This window comes from Branchiostoma belcheri, unplaced genomic scaffold, assembly GCF_001625305.1.
Source record: "Branchiostoma belcheri isolate BF01 breed outbred unplaced genomic scaffold, Haploidv18h27 scaffold123, whole genome shotgun sequence".
Taxonomy (NCBI): domain Eukaryota; kingdom Metazoa; phylum Chordata; class Leptocardii; order Amphioxiformes; family Branchiostomatidae; genus Branchiostoma; species Branchiostoma belcheri.
The window spans coordinates 254,436-274,920 of record NW_017802636.1 but is presented as its reverse complement, the minus strand read 5'-3'; the positions used below and the strand labels follow the sequence as shown (position 1 = coordinate 274,920).

Here is a 20,485-nt window from a genome sequence, read left to right as displayed (position 1 = left end):
TCTAAAAATGCTGTATATGCTGTATGGGTTACATAAATGTCCATTTTGGAGCCAAAAAGAAGCCGAAATCGCCAGGTTCTGGTCCGCATTCCAAAGGCCCCGATGACTTCCGGTAAAATGTGGGTCATTGACCCTTCAGCACGCTGTATTTACCATACTGAGCCGCGATTTAGAAAAACAGGCCGGGGATACGAACAGTAAAAAGAACAGCCCAAGCATCCCCATTCTTTAAGCGTGGGGGAGTCACGTGACCAAACCAAAATAGGCGGACGACGACGTGGATGCCGCGAAGGACGCTGTGCGGTTTGCGGCAACATTTGGGCCGCTAGACAATCTTTTAAACGGCTATACCCTACGTAGTTTTGCAGGTGGACTTTCATGGACTATTCTGAGACCTTTCTGGAGAAAAACCGTCCGCGTTTTCTGGAGTTACGGATTTGTTTTGATGCCTACCCCCGAAGTTCTTTGTTATGTTACGGAAACAGCAACATACTCGGAAAAAAGACTGAAAAGTTACCGGAGTAGATAGCCCTGGAGAAAAGCCTGCCCGTACGTGGTATGAGATTACTAGCGAATATAATTTTGTTGATTATGTGAATTTCTGTTGAATGTTGTCCTAGTAGACGTGTGCTTACAGTATATGATTTTTTTTACGTACGGAGTTTTATCTGCAAATATGGACAATCCGTTATAAGCTGCCACCGCTGTAAACCGTAAAGATATGTTCGTCGTTACAGTAAGATTGTGTATGCATTCCGCTCTAAGATAGCTTGAAGTTTGTTTGTATTGTATTTCTTTGAATAAAAAAAGAACGTTGCAGATTGGAAATCAGTTCTTGTGTCATGTTTGTTCAAGTACTAGTATCTTCTTCCTGCAACTGCATATAACAGTTACTACCGGTAGTATATTTACAAACATTTTGCAGTCGAAACAAACTCGAACGTTCCTTTTGGCAGTCAAATGTTTTTTCATAGGAAGTTGTTGGCGTAATCCATGCCTTTTTCTTGGTGATTTCTGTGGTATATTTCCAGTTGAATATGTGTTCCGACTTGATTAGCCGGCATGGCATGTTTTCGTAAATTCTTTGCAGTTACTTGGTTACTTAGCGGTCTACAAATAACATGATGTACTGTATTTACAAACGCTCTAAGTATCAGGAAAATTGTCTTTTCCTTTCCCAATGGCAAAGTGAAGCTCACACACACTGTGACAGTTCACATTCCTTGCTTCAAGTGGCCCAGCGGATTCGTGCTTTCGCTTCAGAGGGGCCGGGGGGTGTGCACATTATTTGGAAGAGCACTCCATATTTGGAAGAGCACTCCATATATGGGAGCCCGGATGGTAGATGGCGCGTAAAAATTGCGAACTTTGTCGTTCAATTTCGCGGTCAAAATGTGGCCCTGGCAAAAAATATGTTATAGATTATAAAAATAGACCAAAAAGTCTACCATGTCAGATAGAGTTTTTTTTCTATACTAGTATTTCCAAAAAGTCCTCAGGCACCCTTCAATATGACCTTAAGCAGAAGTTTGTCAAAAGTAGGAATGTTTATTGACTATTTCGCGTAATTGTGACACCGTCATTGATTTGAAAACAGTTTTGATCAGTGATGATACAATGTACATCCAAGTTAGCTAAAAACACCAAACTGCTTTTAGAAATTGGCCTACGACTTTTTTAAAATGTTTGCAATAAACATCTTTGAAATGAACATAAGGATGCATACTTCTTTAGAGTCGGGTCCATATATGTGCCCTGTCGTGTCCACCGCTGAGAAGTACAGCGTCATGAAGGATGGCCTAGAAACGTTCGGGAAAAAAAGCCCGTTATTCGTGAAGTCAGGTATATCGCTGTTACATCACCACCTTACCAACATCTAAAGACTGTGGTGATTGAAAAGTCCCCCCAGGGTTCGAATGACAACGCAAAACAAAATACGCAGTACCTCGTGTTCTCAGGTAGATCTAACCACTCCAAGACCTGGTTTACCCGGTCCTCGTAAGGTACGCTCCTGTGGGATATAAACACACGGATCATTAGTATGTGTAATCAGGCATTTCAAAAATCAGTCTCTGGCCCCCATCAGCCGTTCTGCGAATCAAATCAATAAGAGACTGGCATCCTGGGAGTAGTTGCGTCTATTTTGAATGTCAAGATGTACAATTGTGCACAAGACAAGCAGCACGAAGAAAAAACATGTAGTATAACTGGACTTAAACCATACAAGGCCTTACCAACGCGTCGTCTTGTACATAAATATATTCTCAACACCCCTAGATCTGTCTGAACGCTCTCAAGACATCGGACATTGTTTAAGGAACAGAGTCTACCTGATCTAAAGGAGCCTTTAGGAACAGCCAAATAAGTTTCAATTTATAACCGTCGCTATCTTGACACACGTACAACCAAACCTGTCGAGGTGACCACCTGACCAATGTGACCACTTTTCGGTGATCTCTTAAATGATTTTTCCCATTGACAAGCATTAATAACCCTGTCTATAGTGACCACTTGTTCACATAGACTAGATTTTATTGGTTCCATGAGTGGTCTTCTTGGGCAGTTTTACTGTCGTTTAATGAAAAATTAAACGCTTCGTTACACATTCAAGGAAAAATGTACAGGCTTTTGCAGTCAATGCAAGTATTTTATGCTTGCGTGAACCGAGCTGTCCTGACACATCGGACCCCATACCCGTCGTATCGCCGGTAGTAGTCTGGGTACATGCCATCTACGCTGACGTCCGAGCCTGGCCAGAAAAACGTCCCTGACCGCTTACCCTGCTTCTGCACGGTGTTCCACAACTGGAAAATACAGTTCAGTCTAACATAAGCTGGCATACTGGGTTCTAAACGGCTTATACCCTCTCCGACTAGGACAATTCACAGTTTCTACAAAACAGACCTGTCCCTGGTGCTGAACGCCATCCACACACACATATATAGACATATAATTTACTGAGTTCTAAACTGCTGATATCTTCTCTGACTAGGACAATTCGGCTGCTAAAACTCTTAAGTCACAGTTTCTACACTTTAATCTACAAAACAGACCTGTCCCTGGTGCTGAACGCCATCCACATACAGACAAACTCCGCATCGCCGTTCTACTTACCGGTTCTCCTCCCCACCAGGCAGGGACGAAAGACTCGTTACAGCCCAGGCAGAATGATGTGTTGAAGACAGGGTCGTACATGTTGTTTTCAGCAATTCCGTTGGACTCGCCATATAGTCCCTGGAAATCGGCCATAACAGTGATTCACTAAGTGTTCCCCAGCCTACGACCGATTGAGATAGGTTTGTAGAAACAATGCAAAAATTGAATGCGGATAATAAAGAGTTTTGTACTTTTGGCGTTAGAATGAGAGGTCCTCTGAGTTGGAAGAATACATATCTGTCTCGTTTCCACGTAGCTACATTAACAGACACACCAGGTTGGTCTATACTGGGAACATTAACCGTTTTTTTTCTACGTGGCCTTAAAGTTTAATTAAACGGGACACAGGGCTCCAAGACTGATGACCGAGAACAGTCTGACGAAGCCGCGCTTACCGTGACGATGGTGTAGTGGTTAGGGAACGTCACAGTCGGGAACTGGGCGTACATGTACGGAGCATGGACCCCGCACCTGGCTGCGAGGGAGAACATTACAAAACTCAAGTTGGTGAGAAGAAACATTGCATGACAAATGAAATGACATTACGTTTTGCTTTCTACATTACTTCTCAGCCTGGTTTACTTATCATAGGCTTTGGAGTGATGCAAAGTGTTCCGAGGGGTTCATTCACATATGCTCGCGTATCTGCACGTTATGAAACATAGTAAGTCCTACCCACCCATTCTGCCAATGGTCGGGGTGATGTCACGGAGGAGATATTCTGCCTTGAAACCATCGAGAGAGATCAGGAGAACAGGTGGCTTGGAGTAACTAGAAGAAGACAAGAAGAAGACAGGACAAAATCAAACACCGTGGCGTATACTTAAATGGAAGGTGAGATGACGATATCTTGATAAGTTTATTATTGCGTCCATGTCGTGCGAATTTGTGATGCGGAGTTGTTATACTGTATCCAAAGCTGGTCCATTGTGAACCGTCGTAAAGTGATCATTTCTATGACGCACTGGTCACAACGGTGCGCCCCAAATCCCGGAGCCCATGTGACAGTGTCCTTACCCTGCGGGACAGGTGGGACCGGCGGCGCTGATGCACGGCTTCTCCAGCCAGTTCCCGCGGCTGCACCGGAAGCCGCCTGTAGATAACAAGCACAGGGGTCATCATACATTCTACACGGCACAAGAGATAACACAATGACTTCACGCATGACAATTTACAAGACTAGGCAAGTCTTAGTAATCTCTCACATACACTCTTTGACTTCTAACAAAGAACTGAGAGTCTGTATCAGATTTGTACGAATTTGTTTGTATAGGGCGATCTTACTTCATCTCCAAAACAAGACATCCGACATTTCAATATATTCAGTAAAACGATAAGCAAGAAATGTTTTGAATGCAGTCTGTTTACTTGAAATTCTGTTACTCAACAAAGACGAAATGTTGTTGGAGACAGCAGTCCTGCCTGTTACCCGTCATTATCCTCACCTGATTTTCGAAGTCCAAGACCTAATCCAAGTCCAAGTGCCACTCCAAGGCAAGACACCTATAAACAAAGAGTACCGTCAGGAATGATTATACTTCAATTGACGTCTGCATTCTTACTTTTATATTTGCAGCATTTCAGTCTAACAACAAAATCAGTGGTGTACAGTATGATATTGGCCACACCCACCGTCAGCCCAGCAATGAGTCCCTTTCTGAAAGCCATCTTTGTCGGCTTCTTTCTATCCCCGGATGCCTGGGACTCCACGAACTCATCCTTCATACTGTCTTCTGTCTGAAACAGCAATGAAAGTCATTGTGGCACAACAACTGTGAAATGTACATGTCCATATATACTACGAGAGAATTGGAAGCTATTAAACTTTTTTTTAAACTTTACCTACAAGCTAGTCTTGTGGGCGAAAAGTCGGTCTGCATTCGTGATGTTCACCAGTCAAGTTTGTAGTGTGCCTTATCGACATAGTGATGACATAGCCTGTGGCACAAAACGAATTAGTTATTTTTATTACAGGGACGCGTAGGGGGAGATAAAATTGTTGTTTCTTTTATGTCGATAGATCTTGCATGTTCCTGTTGTTTATATGATCCTACAACCTTTCGGCATAAATTTTTTTTCTCCAATCTACCTGTGCGTATTTTTTTAACGGTGCCGCTCAACGCAAGGCCACTGGCCACTTCATGTTCCCCACCCCCTGCACATACACTCATTTTTAATCATTTCTGTTTAGTCACTAGTTAGATACTTGGGGGAACAATAAGGCTTTGTACCTGGAGTATATATGCGTAAAGAAAGTACTTATGTTTCATTTTATCATTACAGTGTACATATAGTAAGCAAACACGTCAAGAATGCACCTGCACTACATGTAGTTTGCGAAAAGCGGTCAATGCGAAATCTACAGTTCAAAAGTGTATCTTAAGTTTCTTTGTCAGTCGTGCTAAATCCGGATCCAGCGGTTATTCATTCCCGGTTGCTTTCTTTACGAAGGGCGTGGGTCAACAGTTGAATGAATGAGCGGCTCTCATTCAATAAGTTTCTTTAAACATTTACCCAACTGTGGTGTGCTTCAAGAACACCAACACACTAGTGTGACCTTGTGACCTTTTTAACAACAGTAGCCAAGGAAATGTTTGGAACAACTAGCTTACTAGCGTAACGTTAACATTTGATTATGTAATACTTCAACTTAAAGCGTTAAAGAAAAAGCTATGAAGAGGGTGCGTTTGGTACGCGTAGGCTTGACTTAAAGTAAACATGGAATCAAATGGCCATTAAGAAATGTTGTCAAATTTGATTCGCGCCCTTTCAGTACGCATTACATGTACATGGGTGTTCTTACTTTCTATCAAACTATCTACCAACACAGCCATGCAACGGAAAAAGGTGATTGAAGTTTCTGCTACCAGAAACAAGCTATCATCAATCTTGTCAACCTCTTCTGCATACTTACACAATGAGTTTGAATTTATAGAAAGACAAATCATGAGCAGTAAGGAAACGGTGTTGAGAAACAGCTAACGATACGATTGTCAAGTTAAAGTTAGAACGAGAAGTCCCATCTGGCCAGCTCTATGTCTCCAACTTGGTCCTAAATCTGTCTCGACATTCCTGGCGACCTGATCAATGGCTCTATGCAAATCGCCAGTGTGAACGATCTAGAATATTGTTTGAGATGACGGAAACCACGTAAACGGTCATGTATATAAACGCAGAGACGTTGTAAAGATGTAAATGTACTTTGACCCTCCCTTAGGGCACAGTCGCATACACCGTGCGATCTTGCGATCGCAATCTGAGGACATTCTTGAGACAGTCGTGCATGTATCGTGCAAACTTCAACAGTCTCGTCACGGTTAAGACTGTCTTAGATCCATGACGGTTCAATCTGTTACAGCTGGTTTCAAACTTCCGTGGAATCAAAACTGTACGAAGACGAACGATCGACGTGACCGCGCCGTTACTTAAGTGGAGTACTTCACACTCTGCGCAGCAGTATTTCACTTATTTTCAGGTCGAGTGACCCACAGATTAATAAATACATCCACACCATAAAGATAATTATATACTCACCTTTATTGCGGACTAAGTACAACAGTTGTCAAGTAAACAGGGACTCGGCCGAAGGATCTTCCGCAATAGTCTGATGTGGTCAGAGAAAAGGTGGACTCAGCCAAGAGGTTGGCAAACAAGGAAACAGCAAGTGGGGACGTTTCATTACGCACTGTCGACAGGTGAAGAAGTAAAACACAACCATGTTTAACAACTAGTGACGGTCCAAACAGTTTGTACACGTTTCTCATCCGGTTGCAGACACATCACGATCCTTATATCCCACAGTGCATGGCGAGAAGCCAGGCGCACTGCGAAGACCCGACCACCAATGTTTCATCCCGGATTGAGTGCAGGTGGTGTCGCCCTGCAGTAATCGTTTTCAATAGGTTCAACCTTTTGAGTGGACCTTACGTACGTTTACATCAGCTGGTTTGTTTACGTAATGTGTCGTAGTCGCAAAAATGCGATTGATAAAGCGATCGTAATCGTGGTGCGTGTTTTTTAAATGAGCTGTGTTGGAAAAGTTTTAATTATTTCGTACTGGTGACAACCAAAGAAATAAAAGATAGTTAAATCTGAGCCAGCGTGATGAAGCAGCGTTTTCGCGTTGCATTACAGTTTTAAGTTATCGGTCTTCACTAAACACTACATTAGGAGAGCACATATCCGGGTCAGCCGCAGCAATAAAGGTACACATGGTCTAATGGTGAGAAGTGCCAGGTAGCCTCGTGTTTTCTGGTCAATACTGCCCGGGCGTTGTCTTTACTCCTTGAGACTACTTGAAGCTGTCAAATGACTGCTAGAAATAATGTATGGTACAATGGTAGATCAACAGGTGGAAACTGGTGAGGGTGTGAGATTGCATTTGTAAGGACTGAAGCCTCTAACTCCTTATATACATCTCATTCATCAGTATTTCTTTTATTTTTCTAGGAGACCCAAACTAACAATCAATTAACCATAAAACCTTGGTAGCAGTTTTACTATATTAATTGTTGATTTAGACATTTCCATTTCATTCTTATCTATCAAAATTTGTAATAATCAGGAAAAGTCAAAAGGGCTACTGTGTGTGGCCTGACCTTTCAAACACGGTGATATGAAATGGCACATTGCCAGAGATATGACATGGCATATGACATGTGAATGGACAGGTGAAAACAAGACAATGTTTGATTTCGACAATGTACTTTGAACTCAGTGGTTGAAATTAATCTACAAAACATCCTATGGATGTTTTATTTTCAAAATTGACTTTATGGTTTGAAGTTAAAAGTTAAACCATCATGGCAGTATGGTTGTGGCTCAAGATAACGATAAATTTCTTGTCTCTTTGATACCCGCCAAAAGAAATATGTCTTGGTAAACTATTAACTTAACATCACATAAATCTCAAAGTAAACAATAAAGCAAACATGGCTAATGGATGTCAAGAGCACTTTAACACAGTTTGTGTGGTTATGTAAGCAACAAAACTATGTTTGTACATGCCGGTGAAGGTCGGACATCCAGATACAGCTTTACATGATGCAAAATAAATCTGGTAACTGGATAAAACTAAGACAGTTTATCCAGTTTCTTGATTAATTTAGTATTTTATATGTTAGTACATGCACAGAACCATCTTCAAGTAGATTGGCGTTAACTACCTCAATATAAGTACATACGTGTTACTACTGTTCACTGTCACTCACTACTGGTACTGTTAGCAATGTAAATAAGCAGAACAAGTATTGTGGTAGTGGCACTGGGATTTAGTCTTTCCCTTTAATTGAGTACTTCATACACTTCTACACTTCTACTACACACAATGTTGTAAACTATAATCAATTATTTCTTTTCCACTTGTACTTCTTGGGCAGATTCTTGAAGGGAGAGTCCACTGACTCGTCACTCATGTTTGCAATCCCCGTGTCTTGTAAAGCAGGGGCAGAAAAAATCTTGGGGTCCTTCCAGTAGATGGGATCTTTGTGCATCACAGGGAGAAAACCTGGAAGAAAAAAAGATAAAGTTTAAAATAAGTTTAGACACATGCACTCTAAAATAATAGGAATAGAGTGCTTCTGTAAAATAAGTTGACACAAGCATCTATTCCTCTCATTTGTAACGCTGGTGTTTTAAAGACTGGAGGTAATTACAATAAATGAAACAGTATGGCAAAACGACAAGATGATTCTCTGCTCACCAAGGTGCTGAGCATTCCTGATTTGCCTCTCCACCTCCTTTTGTTTTTTGTCACACAGCCCTGTGATGTGGCGGCCATAGATACGTCCTGTGTAGGGAGACAGAAACTGGGACAGAAGCTGGGGGTTCTGGATGTGCAAACAAAAGACACAACAAGTTAATTACTTGTATTTTGGGTAGACCACTTCTGTTGGTTTGAATATTATTTCTTCAGTTACTTCTTTGGCACTTTTGTCATTGTTTTGCTGATAAAATCTTTCTACCAGTACCCAAAATGTATAGAAAAGTTTGCATATATAAAATATAAAATAGTAGAATATTTTAATTTCATAGATAATTCAATAAGGGACTAACCTTGTATGAGAGTTCAACATTACAGAGGATACACCTCTTGACCTCTTCCTTGTAAGGATCCTCCATTCTTCTTTGAGGCTGGAAAAACAAGAGTTTGGCAAAACACTTAACACCTATACTGCACACACATATACAGTAGGGCTGCGGACCGGTACACTGTACCGGTCCAATACCGTAAAAATCGTTTCGGTACAGGTCCAAAATACCGGATCATGAAGTAACGAGTATATACCGAAATAGCTAGTTTACACCATGTATATGACTAAAGATAGGTAAATCCTACCACAAAGACGAAAAATTAGCACTGGAAAAGACGTAAACACCGTCGATTGATTTGAGATCCTCAGTCTCAGGAGACATCGCGAGAGTGTGGCTGATCCAGGGTTGTGATTGGTCAACAAACTCAAATCAGGTCAGAGGTCAGTCATTTTCCCTTCCCTCCAACACTTTATTATTGTTTCTGTGTCATGATTGAAAAAGTGAAGAACACGTGTTAATTTGTCAAATTGTTCAGGTACAGGTACAGGTCCGGACCTGTACCTAAACCTCTGTACCAGTACCTGTACCTGTACCTGATGTTACGTTTAGGTACGCAGCCCTAATATACAGCCATTTACATTCATTGTACATGCTACTGTCTGTAAATGTTTAATAAGGTTTTAGCTGCCATCTGTCAAGGACATCCTGTATAATGTCCTTGTATCTGCATATCAAGACACATATTATGCATGGAGTCAATTATCAGATGCTTCATTGGCATCATGCCTTTGGCTTTTTCTTCCAATTTCTCAGCCAAAAGGGTGTTTCTTACACACATCCAAACTCTCCAGTGCATCAACATTTGTTGGTACTGTACATGTATATCTCCTGGCCTCCAGAGTGTGTAAGGTTATATTTCTGCATCTGCAGACCGGAGTAACAGCCATCTTTTGCTCAGTATTTTTATCAAGCAAAGACTGAACCCAGCAACAAAACTTGTCATCTGTCTAGCAAAATATCTAATATGTAAATTCTATCTATTATAGTAAAATTTTGCAGTAAAAATCTCTACCATATCTGGGTCTTCTGTCTCAACATTTGCGTTATCAGCTGATGCCTGGTGTGATGAGTCTGTACTCAGACGGTGATGTGGAAGCTGGAGACATCCTGGCAGAACTGGGAAGACAGGTGAATAGAAAAATTTAAATTACATTAGAAATATATGTAACAAATTCCTGCCATTTAAATAGTTTTCTAAAGAGAGAACTTTGCACCATGTTATAAAATTCCCACAAAAAATACTTTTAATTTTCTTCACTGGAATTGTTATACTCAAGATTTCAAGTTTCAATTCAACTACACGTGACATGAACATCAAAAGCCAGATAAGTCCAAGGGAGTGTAATAGACAGATAACCAATAGATTGTGTAAACATGCTTAAAGTACGATGCTCTTAAATATAGTCCTATAAACCGTGAAAATTTTGGTCAACGTGGGAAAATTATGTGATGGAGATAATATAGTGACGAAGGTCGATAAAGACCTTGGACGGTTTGGGGTGCCTTATTTTTCTCATTCAAACACTAAGCATCGTATCCTACGACTGGATGCAGTTACTTTTTCTCTTAAACCATATGTTTATCCTCGACACTATCATATTAGTGCACACTTACCTTGTCCTTGAACGCCAGAAATAGCGGTAAAACTTTTCTTTCCGCTGAACACGCCTCGTCTCACCACGACGGCAGCCATGTTGATGACCTCTGGGTCACGGAAGGTGAAAGGTCAGTGCATGTTTTCAAAATGGCTCCGGCTTGAAACGGATTTGTGGTGAGTTGCTTCGACATAGCGCTGTTTTTTCTTCAGATGTGCTATACAAACCACTTATAACGCTACCTTCTGTTAAAGTGATACATTTACATGCACGTGAGTTGAATTTTGCCTACTGAGCCAACAGACGAGGTGATCTTTTTTGCATGAGCAAAAATTATGATTAGGTTCCAGTTTCAACTTTGTTTATACATGCTAACAGGTGTCATCCCAACCAACGTTTTAATGTCTAACATCCACCACATGTATGTTTTATTGCATCAGCTGCAGCTGCATTCTTTCAAGATGACTGAAGTAGAGAAAACGGTGGCTGCGGTAAGGAAGGCTGCTCTTTGTAGGCCATATATTCTTTTAGGCAATGACTATTGCATTGACAACTTCCATTCTAACTTTTTCTCAGAATTGTCGCAAAGCAAATTATTACACTGCGTGTTGACTTTCTTGGTACAGTTTTAACCAGTCTCAAACAGTACTAGTCAGTGTACCTGAATGTAGTCTTGAAACTTTCACCGTGGTTTTAGTTTTGTGTTTTTTGCGGTGACCTTTTCAACATATATAATGCACTACTGTTATTCTTTTTCTGGTGTTTAATCATTTGTACACTTGTTTATGTTTATCACTTAGTTGTTGGTAATTACCAAGGAGTTTGTTAATAAAAATTATTACCAAAAAAATGCCACTGTTATGACTACACGTTTATACAGAACACCTCAGCACCCAATGCACTGACTGGCTCTGCTGCAATTCACCCTGGAAAATCACCTGTGAGTAGAACAATAGTGGAGCTTGTTTTCAATGTAGCCATAGAGAGTGTTGTAGGGCTTCTCTTGCTTGCAGTTAACATACCGGTATAGCCCATACTGGCTATATGATAAGCCCTGTAACACACACCTGCTGTACACACCAGAGTGATCTCTCCAACTGGACTAGTCTACTCCCCCTCTAGGGGTGTTCCTAGGACTCTAACAATATGACTGCAAGCAAGAGAAGCCCTGTAACTCAGTGTAAGAGACGCCACAGCTAGTGCTCAGTGCTGCTTATCTTTTTTTTTTGGCATGATCTAGCCAGGATTTTATTGAGGGTGTGCAGGGGGATATGGTTCTTTTGTAGATTTTGTTGACAAGTGATTCTCAGGATGAATACAAGTGATTTTGTTTTCTACAGCTGATGGTTCTCCAGGCAAACGGTCTCCTGACTGACTTCAGCAAACCAGCCCAGGAGAGAGGTGGGGGAAATCTATTGTTTTGACCAACAACGATAACGTCAGAGAACTAGATGAAATTATGCAGCTTAGCAAGGATGTCTTTGGTCATATTTTTAAATTAAATTGAGGTTGATATTGAAATGGATTATGCTTCTATTGTGTATTTTTGTTACAGAAGATACAATACAAAGTTGAAGTAGAGCATTAAAAGTAAAAATTTAAACACTGCTGTTGTTTCAGCAGAGGTGAGCGAAGATGTGCTGCGGGCCCAGGAGGAGTGGGATGCTGTGGAGACAGTTCAGCCAGGTAGGGAGATGTTATGAACCCACTATGAAACCAGTAGGAAACCCCCCTACGTGATATTGTTAGAGTCCTAGGAACACCCCTAGAGGGGGAGTAGACTAGTCTGGTTGGAGAGATCACTCTGGTGATAGAGTGTACGAAGAGAGATTAAAGTTCTGTTACTCCACAACTGTTGTTGTTGACCCGCTACTGCTAGCGTGACGAGAGCGGTGGGGATTTCATCCACCGTGCCGTTAGCCATCCGGACTCGTATGGACTCGCCAAGGTAAGCGTCGTGGGGGACGTATTTGCCATTGACGAATGTCATCGTACTGCCCGTATCTCGACACATGTGGACCCGTTGTCCATTGACTGTCCCGTCCACGCTCCACTCGTTATCAGGAATAGGCTGGTCGGAGTCCAAGAACTTGTAACGTCCCTGGCAGAACATGCTATTCTGTAGCTTGGCTTTTTGGAGTTTGCGACAGCGGCTGACGTAGTGTCCAGGCACCTTGCAGAAGGCGCATGTGAGGCCGGGTTGTGGTGAGCTCACGCAACCACTCCTTATAGCTGTCCGTGGGTTGCTTTCTGGATGTCCGGAAGCGGCATCAATACTCCTCTTAGAAATAATAAAAGAACCTGACAGCGAGTGCTAAAAGCCACAGGATCGCCAGGAACCAGTGAATTGTTTTAGAATGGGGTAGCTGGCTGATCGAAAGTAGGAACACGTGTACCAAAGGTGTACCATGGGAGGTAATTGGGTAACAGAGAAGAACGTCGGGTATAAAATCAGCTACGTAAGAGAGAGACAAATACGCATTAAAGTATAATTATAACGGGTAATGTGTCAGAAAGCTAAACCAGAAACAGGGAACTGTTTTCAGACGGCCCAGCCGTGTAGGGGATTTGCTGGTAAACAAATAGTGGGTGGTTTGGCAAATGGGCAACACATGTGCAAAAGTCAAAACCATGTCAGAGAAGTGTTGCACTGTCCTTTCTTCTCCCTGTTGAGAGGACTGCATGCCCTTTTTTTGTTAACCGTTATGGGCTATTTTAATTTACCATTAATCGTTGCCGGCCCACTTTAATTCAACGTTAAGCGTTATCAGTATATTCATCGTGAAGCGTTATTGGTCGTTTAATTCAACGTAAAATGTTATTTGTCATCCTAAATTCAGCGTTAAGCGTTAATGAATAATTCTTCGTTACGCCTAATTTTGCCTTTCAAAGTGCAAGAAAATGCATTATTGAAGGTTTAAAAATACAAAATTTCTAGGGGGAGAATGCCCCCGGACCCCCCCTACATTGCTAGCGCCTTCTGCGCTCGGTCCCTTTGGCTCTAGCCAGCACCATGGTTTTCCGTCAATTACCGGAAGTTTGCGGAGAGTTACAGAGTCTATTTAACGAATCCGTTAACCTTGAGAGACAAAAATTACCAAAATATTGAGTAAAAAATATGAAAACATCAGAAGGACCGACAAACACTCTCAACACCATGATTTGCCTCTCAAAATGCGGGAAATTGCGTTTTTAGCCTTTATTTGTGGACGCAATCGGGGACCAGGGCATGTGGGAAACACAGGGAACACATACCTTTATATAATGCGTGCCTCATTACATGTAAGGTGTACGTAATTTTGTCAGTAATCACCTTTTCTCACAAAGCGAGATACCAAATCCAGTGCAGCTTGAAAAAAAAAGCCTGTCAATTTACCGTTAAGCGTTGCCGACCATCCTGAATTTACCGTTAAGCGTTATCGGCCCTGCTGAATTTACCGTTAACCGTTGCCAGCCCCCCTCCATGCCCTCTGTTGAGGCTGACGGCGGAGTCACGCAGCACGGGAAGGCACTGGAACGTTGCTTCTCTCCTATAGGCTCCCCTGGGCGGCTGCCACGTTGTTGAACTTCGGAAGTGTCTGGAGTAGTCCTCTTGCAGCAAAGGCCTACTAAACAGCTCCTGAAGGCACGTCCGGATGCAACCACTGGGACTGTCCTGTCCTATCGTATCCCTGTATAAACAGCTGAGGCTTGGAACACTGAAGAGTAGGATCTGGGACGTTATTCCCTCGGTAGTGGTGACCGGGAAGACAGGAGACGAGGTTGGCACAAAAGCAAGAACTGCTGTCTGGTGTCAAACTTCCCTGGTGAAGTCACAGGTTGAACTCTGGAAGGGGTCAGTTAAGTCCATGGTTTAGAGTATCAAAGGCCCTGGAAAAATTGCAAAAGATCACACCAGTGTGTTGTTTTTTGTCGATTGATTCAATCCAGTCCTCTGTTACAAAGTGCAGGGCAGACTCGCAAGAATGGCGCTTTCTGAAACCTGACTGGCATTGGGAGAGTAGTTGGTGCTGGTTAAGGTAACCCTATAGCTGGTTGTGAACCGCCCTTCTACTGTATTTTGGAAAATACCAGGTAGGATAGATACTGGGCGATAATCAGAGTCAATGTGGAAACAACAGTTGTGGAGTAAACAGAACTTTAATCTCTCTTTCATCAAAGATGCAGGGCATATGTTACTTCTCAGACCTGTGTACAGAAATTGTTCCAAAACTATTAGTACATTGTAACGTTAAGTCTACTTGGATTGTTGTGTTCCCTCCAAAGTTGTCTTTTAAACTCCAAAACAAAGAGCTAGGGTCAAGACAAGCACTTCATCTCATTATGTTACTATTGCTGACTGTTACCTTATTGGTACACAACATTATTTGTGTGTTTTGGAAAAATAAGCACAAGAACTTTGTACTTTCTTTTTTACAACTCTTCTGTCACTACACTGATCTTGTATGTCTATATTCAGTAATGCGATACATATGTACATACATTTACATGTATAACCTTTCCCTACTACCACCTTTTGGTGTGATATTTAAAGTGAAAGACCAGAACTAACCACTAACATTCCTCTTCCTTCTGACTGCTGCATGATGTGTGCTACAGAAAACCAGAGTGAAGGTATCACGAGCCCTTGGTTGAGTAGCGTAGTGCTGTGTGTCACATAATTCAGCAAAATATGCAGCCCTAGTAGATTTGCAGGTTTCCTCTTTCAGGCCTTGCTGTAATCTTGGTAGATGCAGCTTACTGTAGTCATATCTATTAGATGTAGGCTGACTTTTGCAAGCATTACATGAGGCTGTGGTGATGCAATGTATACCGTGTCAATTGTGTTACACATGTAGGGCTAGCTTTTGATGACTTAATTTTCTGCTATACCATTTTTGTCAGTACATAACAGTGTTTGATATGTATACATACTTTTTTTATAGTGACACATTTGTAGTATTTGTAAGAAATTTGTATGACCTAACGTAAATAGCGGTTTCAGTGTTGCATTTTTGCACTAGAAGAGCGAAAAGTAATTAGGAAATTAGGCTTACACTGCAGCTTTTGTCTTGCATCAAATCACTTGTTGGAGTGTTGTTTTCTTCTTTCCCTATTCACATCTCACAGCACTAAGATGCTAACAATCCTGTTTTGTGTTTGGACAGATGTATGTTGCGTACCTCAGTGTTGGTGACTGCTCTGTGGCAGTGATGTTCAGTTGTATCAATTGCAAGCCAGCAAGATAAATGGCAAACTAGGGATCCATTCTTAAGAAGATGTCAAATAAACCCAAGAATCCACTGTACTTTCAATGTTTGGCCTTGTAATTCTGTCTGTAGGTACAAGAGGGATTAATCATTTAAAACAAACCTTACTGGATGTATACTGGATCAATATAATAATGATTTGTTTCCATTCTTCAGGAACAGGCAGCTTACAAAATCAGTCCAGTCTGATATCTTTTAATGAAGCTCTGGCCTTTTTCCAAACCAAGGACCTCAGTGAATATATGGTGAGGAGAACTTTACAAGAATGTGTCATATCTATATGGTAGTGTGTCTTCATAATGTTTGTGTATTGTTTGAATTCGAAAGTCTTTTCATATGTACATATGTACATACTGTATCCTCATGATCTTCGGACTCGAAGAAGAAGCCAACAACAACAACAAGCATATGTACTTGAACATGTACATTTAAAGGATATATAGTTCCATTGAAGCACATTGTTTTCCTGTACCTGTACCTGTAGATGAAGATCAAGCCCACAGTACAGAGATCAGGGTTTTCTGCCCTGCGCCACTGGTTGTTTGGTCCACCCAGATTACAGAACAGTCTACATGAAGAGAGGAACCTAGTTTTTGCTATGGGACTATGTGAGTAACAACAAATTCGGCAAGGTTGGCAATGTACATATAGGTCTTTAGTTTTGATGTCTGTTAAAATCTAACTTGTTTGAGATTTACTACACAGGCTGTGTAGAATCACAGAGAAAGTGTATCGCAAACATCCAGAGTGAAAAGAAATGTAGTTGTAAACTTGTAGTTGTAAAATGACCCTTTTGCTCCCCTTCCTTGTGTAGACCCCTTTGATAACACAGAGGAGACCCACATGCGTGTGCTACAGACGGTCTACAAGAGACTTACTGGGACCAAGTTGGACTGTCCCAGATTTGGTGGACACTGGGAACAGATTGGATTCCAAGGTGATTTGTTTTAAGTTTAAACTTGACTCACTACCTGGTATTTATATCAAGGAGCAGAACCATGTACTATTGCTTCTGTTTGAAGTGACATTATTTTGCATCCAATAGAATTGCACATTTCAAAGTTGATACAAAGTTTTCAGCATACTAACTATAACTTCAATGCTTAGGATCTGACCCAGCCACAGACCTACGAGGTACAGGATTCCTGGGCCTGATGCAGGTCCTGTACTTTGTCATGGAACCAAGAACCTTGTCTCTGGCTAGGGATATCTACAAGCTGTCCCTCCACGAGACTCAGGTACTGAACATACCAGTAGTAGAGTGCAAATGTTAGTTTGGGGAAGGGTAGTGACATGTAGGTTGGTATTGTTTTACTTTGAAGTACTTTTCTGATTTGCTACAGTACAACAGGCTACCTATTCATGTAACATTTTTGTTTTATGTCCAGTTGTTGGTAAAACTGTACTGTCTCATGTACACATGTTGAAGGTACAATGTTTATGTAGTTGAGTCTATGGAGGTGCTCACTGGACATCTTTGTTCTTCCCAGAACTTCCCCTTCTGTGTGATGTCCATCAACATCACCAGAATTGCCCTGCAGGCACTGAGGGAGGGCAACTTATCCAAGTGAGGAAAATAAATGATTCCTAAATCCATTTTAGCTTAAGTGATTTTACTACTGATGTACTCTTATTGAGCCTTGCCTAAGTGAAGTTTTGCCATAGTTGTGTTGAAAACTTGCATCAACTCCCTTTTGCAGACCAGGTCATTGATATTTTTCTGTCCCACAGGGAGTGTAACAGAAGACAGCAGATCATAGCAGTCATCAATGACTTCTATGTAGCAACCTTCTTCCACCTCTACCAGATCTGGAAATCACAGCACAAGACAATAGCTGACTCTGGATATGTCATTCAAGGTGACTTTTACAGTTCCACCTCAGGGTCAAATAGCACCAGAGAGGGTCATGGGTTGTTGGGTCAGTGTGAGTGTTTATCAGCACCAAGGACATGGGTGCACCAAGGACATGGGATGTAGTGTCAGTGTAAATGCGAGTCAGTACTACATGTAAGGACATGGATCATTGGGTCAGTGTGAATGTTAATCAGCACCAAGGACATGGGTCATTGGGTCAGTGTGAATGTTAATCAGCACCAAGGACATGGGTTGTAGGGTCAGTGTGAATGTTAATCAGCACCAAGGACATGGGCTGTTGGGTCAGTGTGAATGTTGAACACCACAAGGAACCATATCAGGGTTTATAGGTTGTATTATGCGTGTAAATGTGAATGTAGATCAGTGCCAGGTGTGTATGTAACGGGAAGTTTGTCTGTAGATGAAGATCAACTCCAGAGACAGCCTAAATATTAGTGTTGTTATGTTATGTTATATGACTGTTATAAATCATACCAGCACTGAAGCTTGTCTCAATTTTTCAGACGTAACAACATTCGTCAACAAAAACCCCCGCGCCGTGATCCGTGAGCTGGAAAAATACCTGAGCGAGAAGCGAGCCAATGCCATTGGTCAGATGGATTCTCCGAGGGGAGCAAGTACAGGGAAGGACAGTTTTGTGGGGGTTTGTGACCTGGAACCAGAGGAGGAGGAGGTTGATTTGGTGTAGTTACATCCATTTTCTGTAAATATTGCTATTTTTAGTTATGATTTGTGTGTGTATGTTTGTGTTTTTGTATGTTTTTGCATTTGTGATTCAAAACTTTCTCTTGACTGAAAAAGTTCTCATCTTAACTTCTAAAGGCTCTCACATGATAGCTTATATTGATTACCATTGATAATTTACCATGCATTTATACAGTAACTGTAACAAAGTAAGAAAATAGTCTTTATTTTTTTCATTTCATACTTTAACATATTTTTATACAAATGAAGTTAAAGAAAAAAATCATACAGATTTGGGAGATGAGCCCTTATATCCCTCAACCGCATTCCATTATTCTTGGCATATTTCTTAAAAATAAAAGGCTAATATTTTGGGAAGGTAGCATTCAATAACAGTGTTCGAAATACCTGTCTGCAGTCTGCAATTTGCAGATAGATTTTCAAGATTGCAGAAGAAAAATTTATACAATCTGCAATTTTGCAGCAGGAAAAATTGGCACTTGGATTTGGTGCTCTTGGCCCCAAGGACAGACAACACTTATAAGCTCCTGTTCTGAAACAACAGGAGCTTCTTCACTAATTTACATCAACCTTGTCTTGACTTGTTTATCTTTTGTTTCCTTGTGGACTTCAAAAAATTTGTCTTCACTAATTTGCATATCAATCAATAGTTCATGCTTATAAACTTGCAAGATTGTAGTATGGAGGCTTGTGTATTTGCAGAAAGTATTTCCAAATTGCAGAACAAAATTTTGACTCTTCTGCAATATTGCAGAGCACTGAAAAAAAGTATTTCGACCACTGAATAAGGACAACCTAAGCTATCACATACCCTAGAATTAATAATCAATGTTTGAATGGTGCTACTTTTCATCAATTGTGGTCAAATTTTGGTCTCATTGTTGAAGAAAGTTTGTTGATCTTTTTGCCACAAAGATATGGAAGGATACACTCTACAGCCACAATTTGGATTCCATTGAATTGAATGACATCAGTGATTTTCAAACTTTGTACCTTATAATATCATAAGGTAACTAGAGTTCCACGATCTCATACCTTCGCCAAATGATGTTAATCTTTATGGCTGACAAATTATAGATTATTCCCACTGATTGTGCAAATAGGATCCTCATTTCAATGAATTATATCACTTTATCATATTGTCAACCTTAAGACAGTCTTATATTAGCAAACAGTGCGATTTTATTATTTCCTCATAAATTATGCAAATAAGGTCCAGATTTGAATACATTATGTTTAATGATGTTTGCCTTCACTGAATTTTCAAATACCACAGGTATGACATTCCAGGCAGTTATCATTACAGAATTATAACATTTTCTCATTAATTATGCAAATTAAGTCCTCATTTCCATAATCAATATCTGCCTGTGTTTCTCTCCTACTCAATAACCAATGTCATAAGCTTCAATAGTCCTATCATGAAATGATAGGACTATGAGCTGATTTATAGAATTTCCCCATAAAGTATGCAAATCACATCCATATTTGCATAATTGTCACATAATTATATCAAGCATCACATAAGCTACCTACATACCAAAAATCACGACGATCCGTCAACCGGTTCTTGAGTTATCCTCTTTTGAATATTTTAAAACAGATAGCCCTGCAGTTCCAGGGCAACCCGCTAGGGGGCCCAAACTTACGTCACTCCTTTCCCAGCACAAGAGCTACCTACCATCCAAATTTTGTCACCCTAGCATGTCTGGATCGTGAGATATCAAAACCGGAAGTTCAGCTGCAGTACCATAACAAGCCGCTAGGGGGCCCAAAATCTAATCATTTCGAGCTCTCATCAAGACCTACCC

At 41.0% G+C, this 20,485-nt stretch overlaps 3 protein-coding genes across 6 annotated transcripts in view; 1 reads left to right on the top strand and 2 right to left on the bottom strand.

Annotated features, from left to right (window-relative positions):
- Positions 1 to 6,810, bottom strand: part of LOC109463229 (venom phosphodiesterase 2-like) — an 18,672-nt gene extending 11,862 nt beyond the window's left edge. Inside the window, exons 1-11 of one of the 2 annotated variants that reach the window (XM_019759967.1) lie at positions 6,691 to 6,810; positions 5,003 to 5,094; positions 4,789 to 4,893; positions 4,602 to 4,659; positions 4,174 to 4,249; positions 3,836 to 3,927; positions 3,552 to 3,631; positions 3,115 to 3,234; positions 2,695 to 2,804; positions 1,946 to 2,011; positions 1,727 to 1,799 (exon numbers count right to left, since the gene is read on the bottom strand). In XM_019759967.1, coding sequence (XP_019615526.1) covers positions 1,727 to 1,799; positions 1,946 to 2,011; positions 2,695 to 2,804; positions 3,115 to 3,234; positions 3,552 to 3,631; positions 3,836 to 3,927; positions 4,174 to 4,249; positions 4,602 to 4,659; positions 4,789 to 4,881 — 768 coding nt within the window. In that variant the 5' untranslated portion in view covers positions 4,882 to 4,893; positions 5,003 to 5,094; positions 6,691 to 6,810. The remainder of the gene's footprint in view (positions 1 to 1,726; positions 1,800 to 1,945; positions 2,012 to 2,694; positions 2,805 to 3,114; positions 3,235 to 3,551; positions 3,632 to 3,835; positions 3,928 to 4,173; positions 4,250 to 4,601; positions 4,660 to 4,788; positions 4,894 to 5,002; positions 5,095 to 6,690) is intronic. The other variant, XM_019759966.1, reaches the window with a different exon arrangement.
- Positions 6,811 to 7,568: 758 nt separating this feature from the next.
- On the bottom strand, positions 7,569 to 10,980 carry LOC109463242 (28S ribosomal protein S18c, mitochondrial-like). The gene is made up of 5 exons (XM_019759989.1): positions 10,864 to 10,980; positions 10,262 to 10,365; positions 9,211 to 9,288; positions 8,858 to 8,984; positions 7,569 to 8,662 (listed from the first exon to the last, which is right to left on the bottom strand). Exons 1-5 carry the CDS (start codon positions 10,940 to 10,942, stop codon positions 8,499 to 8,501), a joined length of 552 nt encoding a protein of 183 aa, XP_019615548.1. The 5' UTR covers positions 10,943 to 10,980; the 3' UTR covers positions 7,569 to 8,498.
- Positions 10,979 to 18,953, top strand: LOC109463241 (ELMO domain-containing protein 3-like). Of its 3 annotated transcripts, XM_019759985.1 has the most exons (13): positions 10,979 to 11,020; positions 11,285 to 11,335; positions 11,725 to 11,784; positions 12,185 to 12,245; positions 12,468 to 12,530; positions 15,444 to 15,458; positions 16,250 to 16,338; positions 16,578 to 16,701; positions 16,908 to 17,030; positions 17,201 to 17,331; positions 17,584 to 17,660; positions 17,825 to 17,952; positions 18,473 to 18,953. In XM_019759985.1, the coding sequence occupies exons 2-13, from the start codon at positions 11,306 to 11,308 to the stop codon at positions 18,655 to 18,657; spliced, it is 1,086 nt and encodes a 361-aa protein (XP_019615544.1). In that variant the 5' UTR covers positions 10,979 to 11,020; positions 11,285 to 11,305; the 3' UTR covers positions 18,658 to 18,953. The 3 variants fall into 3 exon arrangements, with proteins under 3 accessions (XP_019615544.1, XP_019615545.1, XP_019615546.1); XM_019759986.1 differs by lacking the exon at positions 15,444 to 15,458 and having other exon boundaries at positions 18,473 to 18,952; XM_019759987.1 differs by lacking the exon at positions 11,725 to 11,784 and having other exon boundaries at positions 10,987 to 11,020.
- Positions 18,954 to 20,485: the final 1,532 nt, after the last annotated feature.

What these genes read in the sequence shown, in the direction of transcription:
- LOC109463242 (XM_019759989.1), bottom strand. Translation starts at nt 10,942, where the DNA reads ATGGCTGCCGTCGTGGTGAGACGAGGCGTGTTCAGCGGAAAGAAAAGT. An exon ending in ATGTTGAACTCTCATACAAG is followed by an intron (nt 8,985 to 9,210) that starts GTTAGTCCCTTA and finishes TTGCACATCCAG; the next exon opens with AACCCCCAGCTTCTGTCCCA. An exon ending in CAGGAATGCTCAGCACCTTG is followed by an intron (nt 8,663 to 8,857) that starts GTGAGCAGAGAA and finishes TTTTTCTTCCAG; the next exon opens with GTTTTCTCCCTGTGATGCAC.
- LOC109463241 (XM_019759985.1), top strand. Translation starts at nt 11,306, where the DNA reads ATGACTGAAGTAGAGAAAACGGTGGCTGCG. An exon ending in AGGACCTCAGTGAATATATG is followed by an intron (nt 16,339 to 16,577) that starts GTGAGGAGAACT and finishes CTGTACCTGTAG; the next exon opens with ATGAAGATCAAGCCCACAGT. An exon ending in CTCTGGATATGTCATTCAAG is followed by an intron (nt 17,953 to 18,472) that starts GTGACTTTTACA and finishes TCAATTTTTCAG; the next exon opens with ACGTAACAACATTCGTCAAC.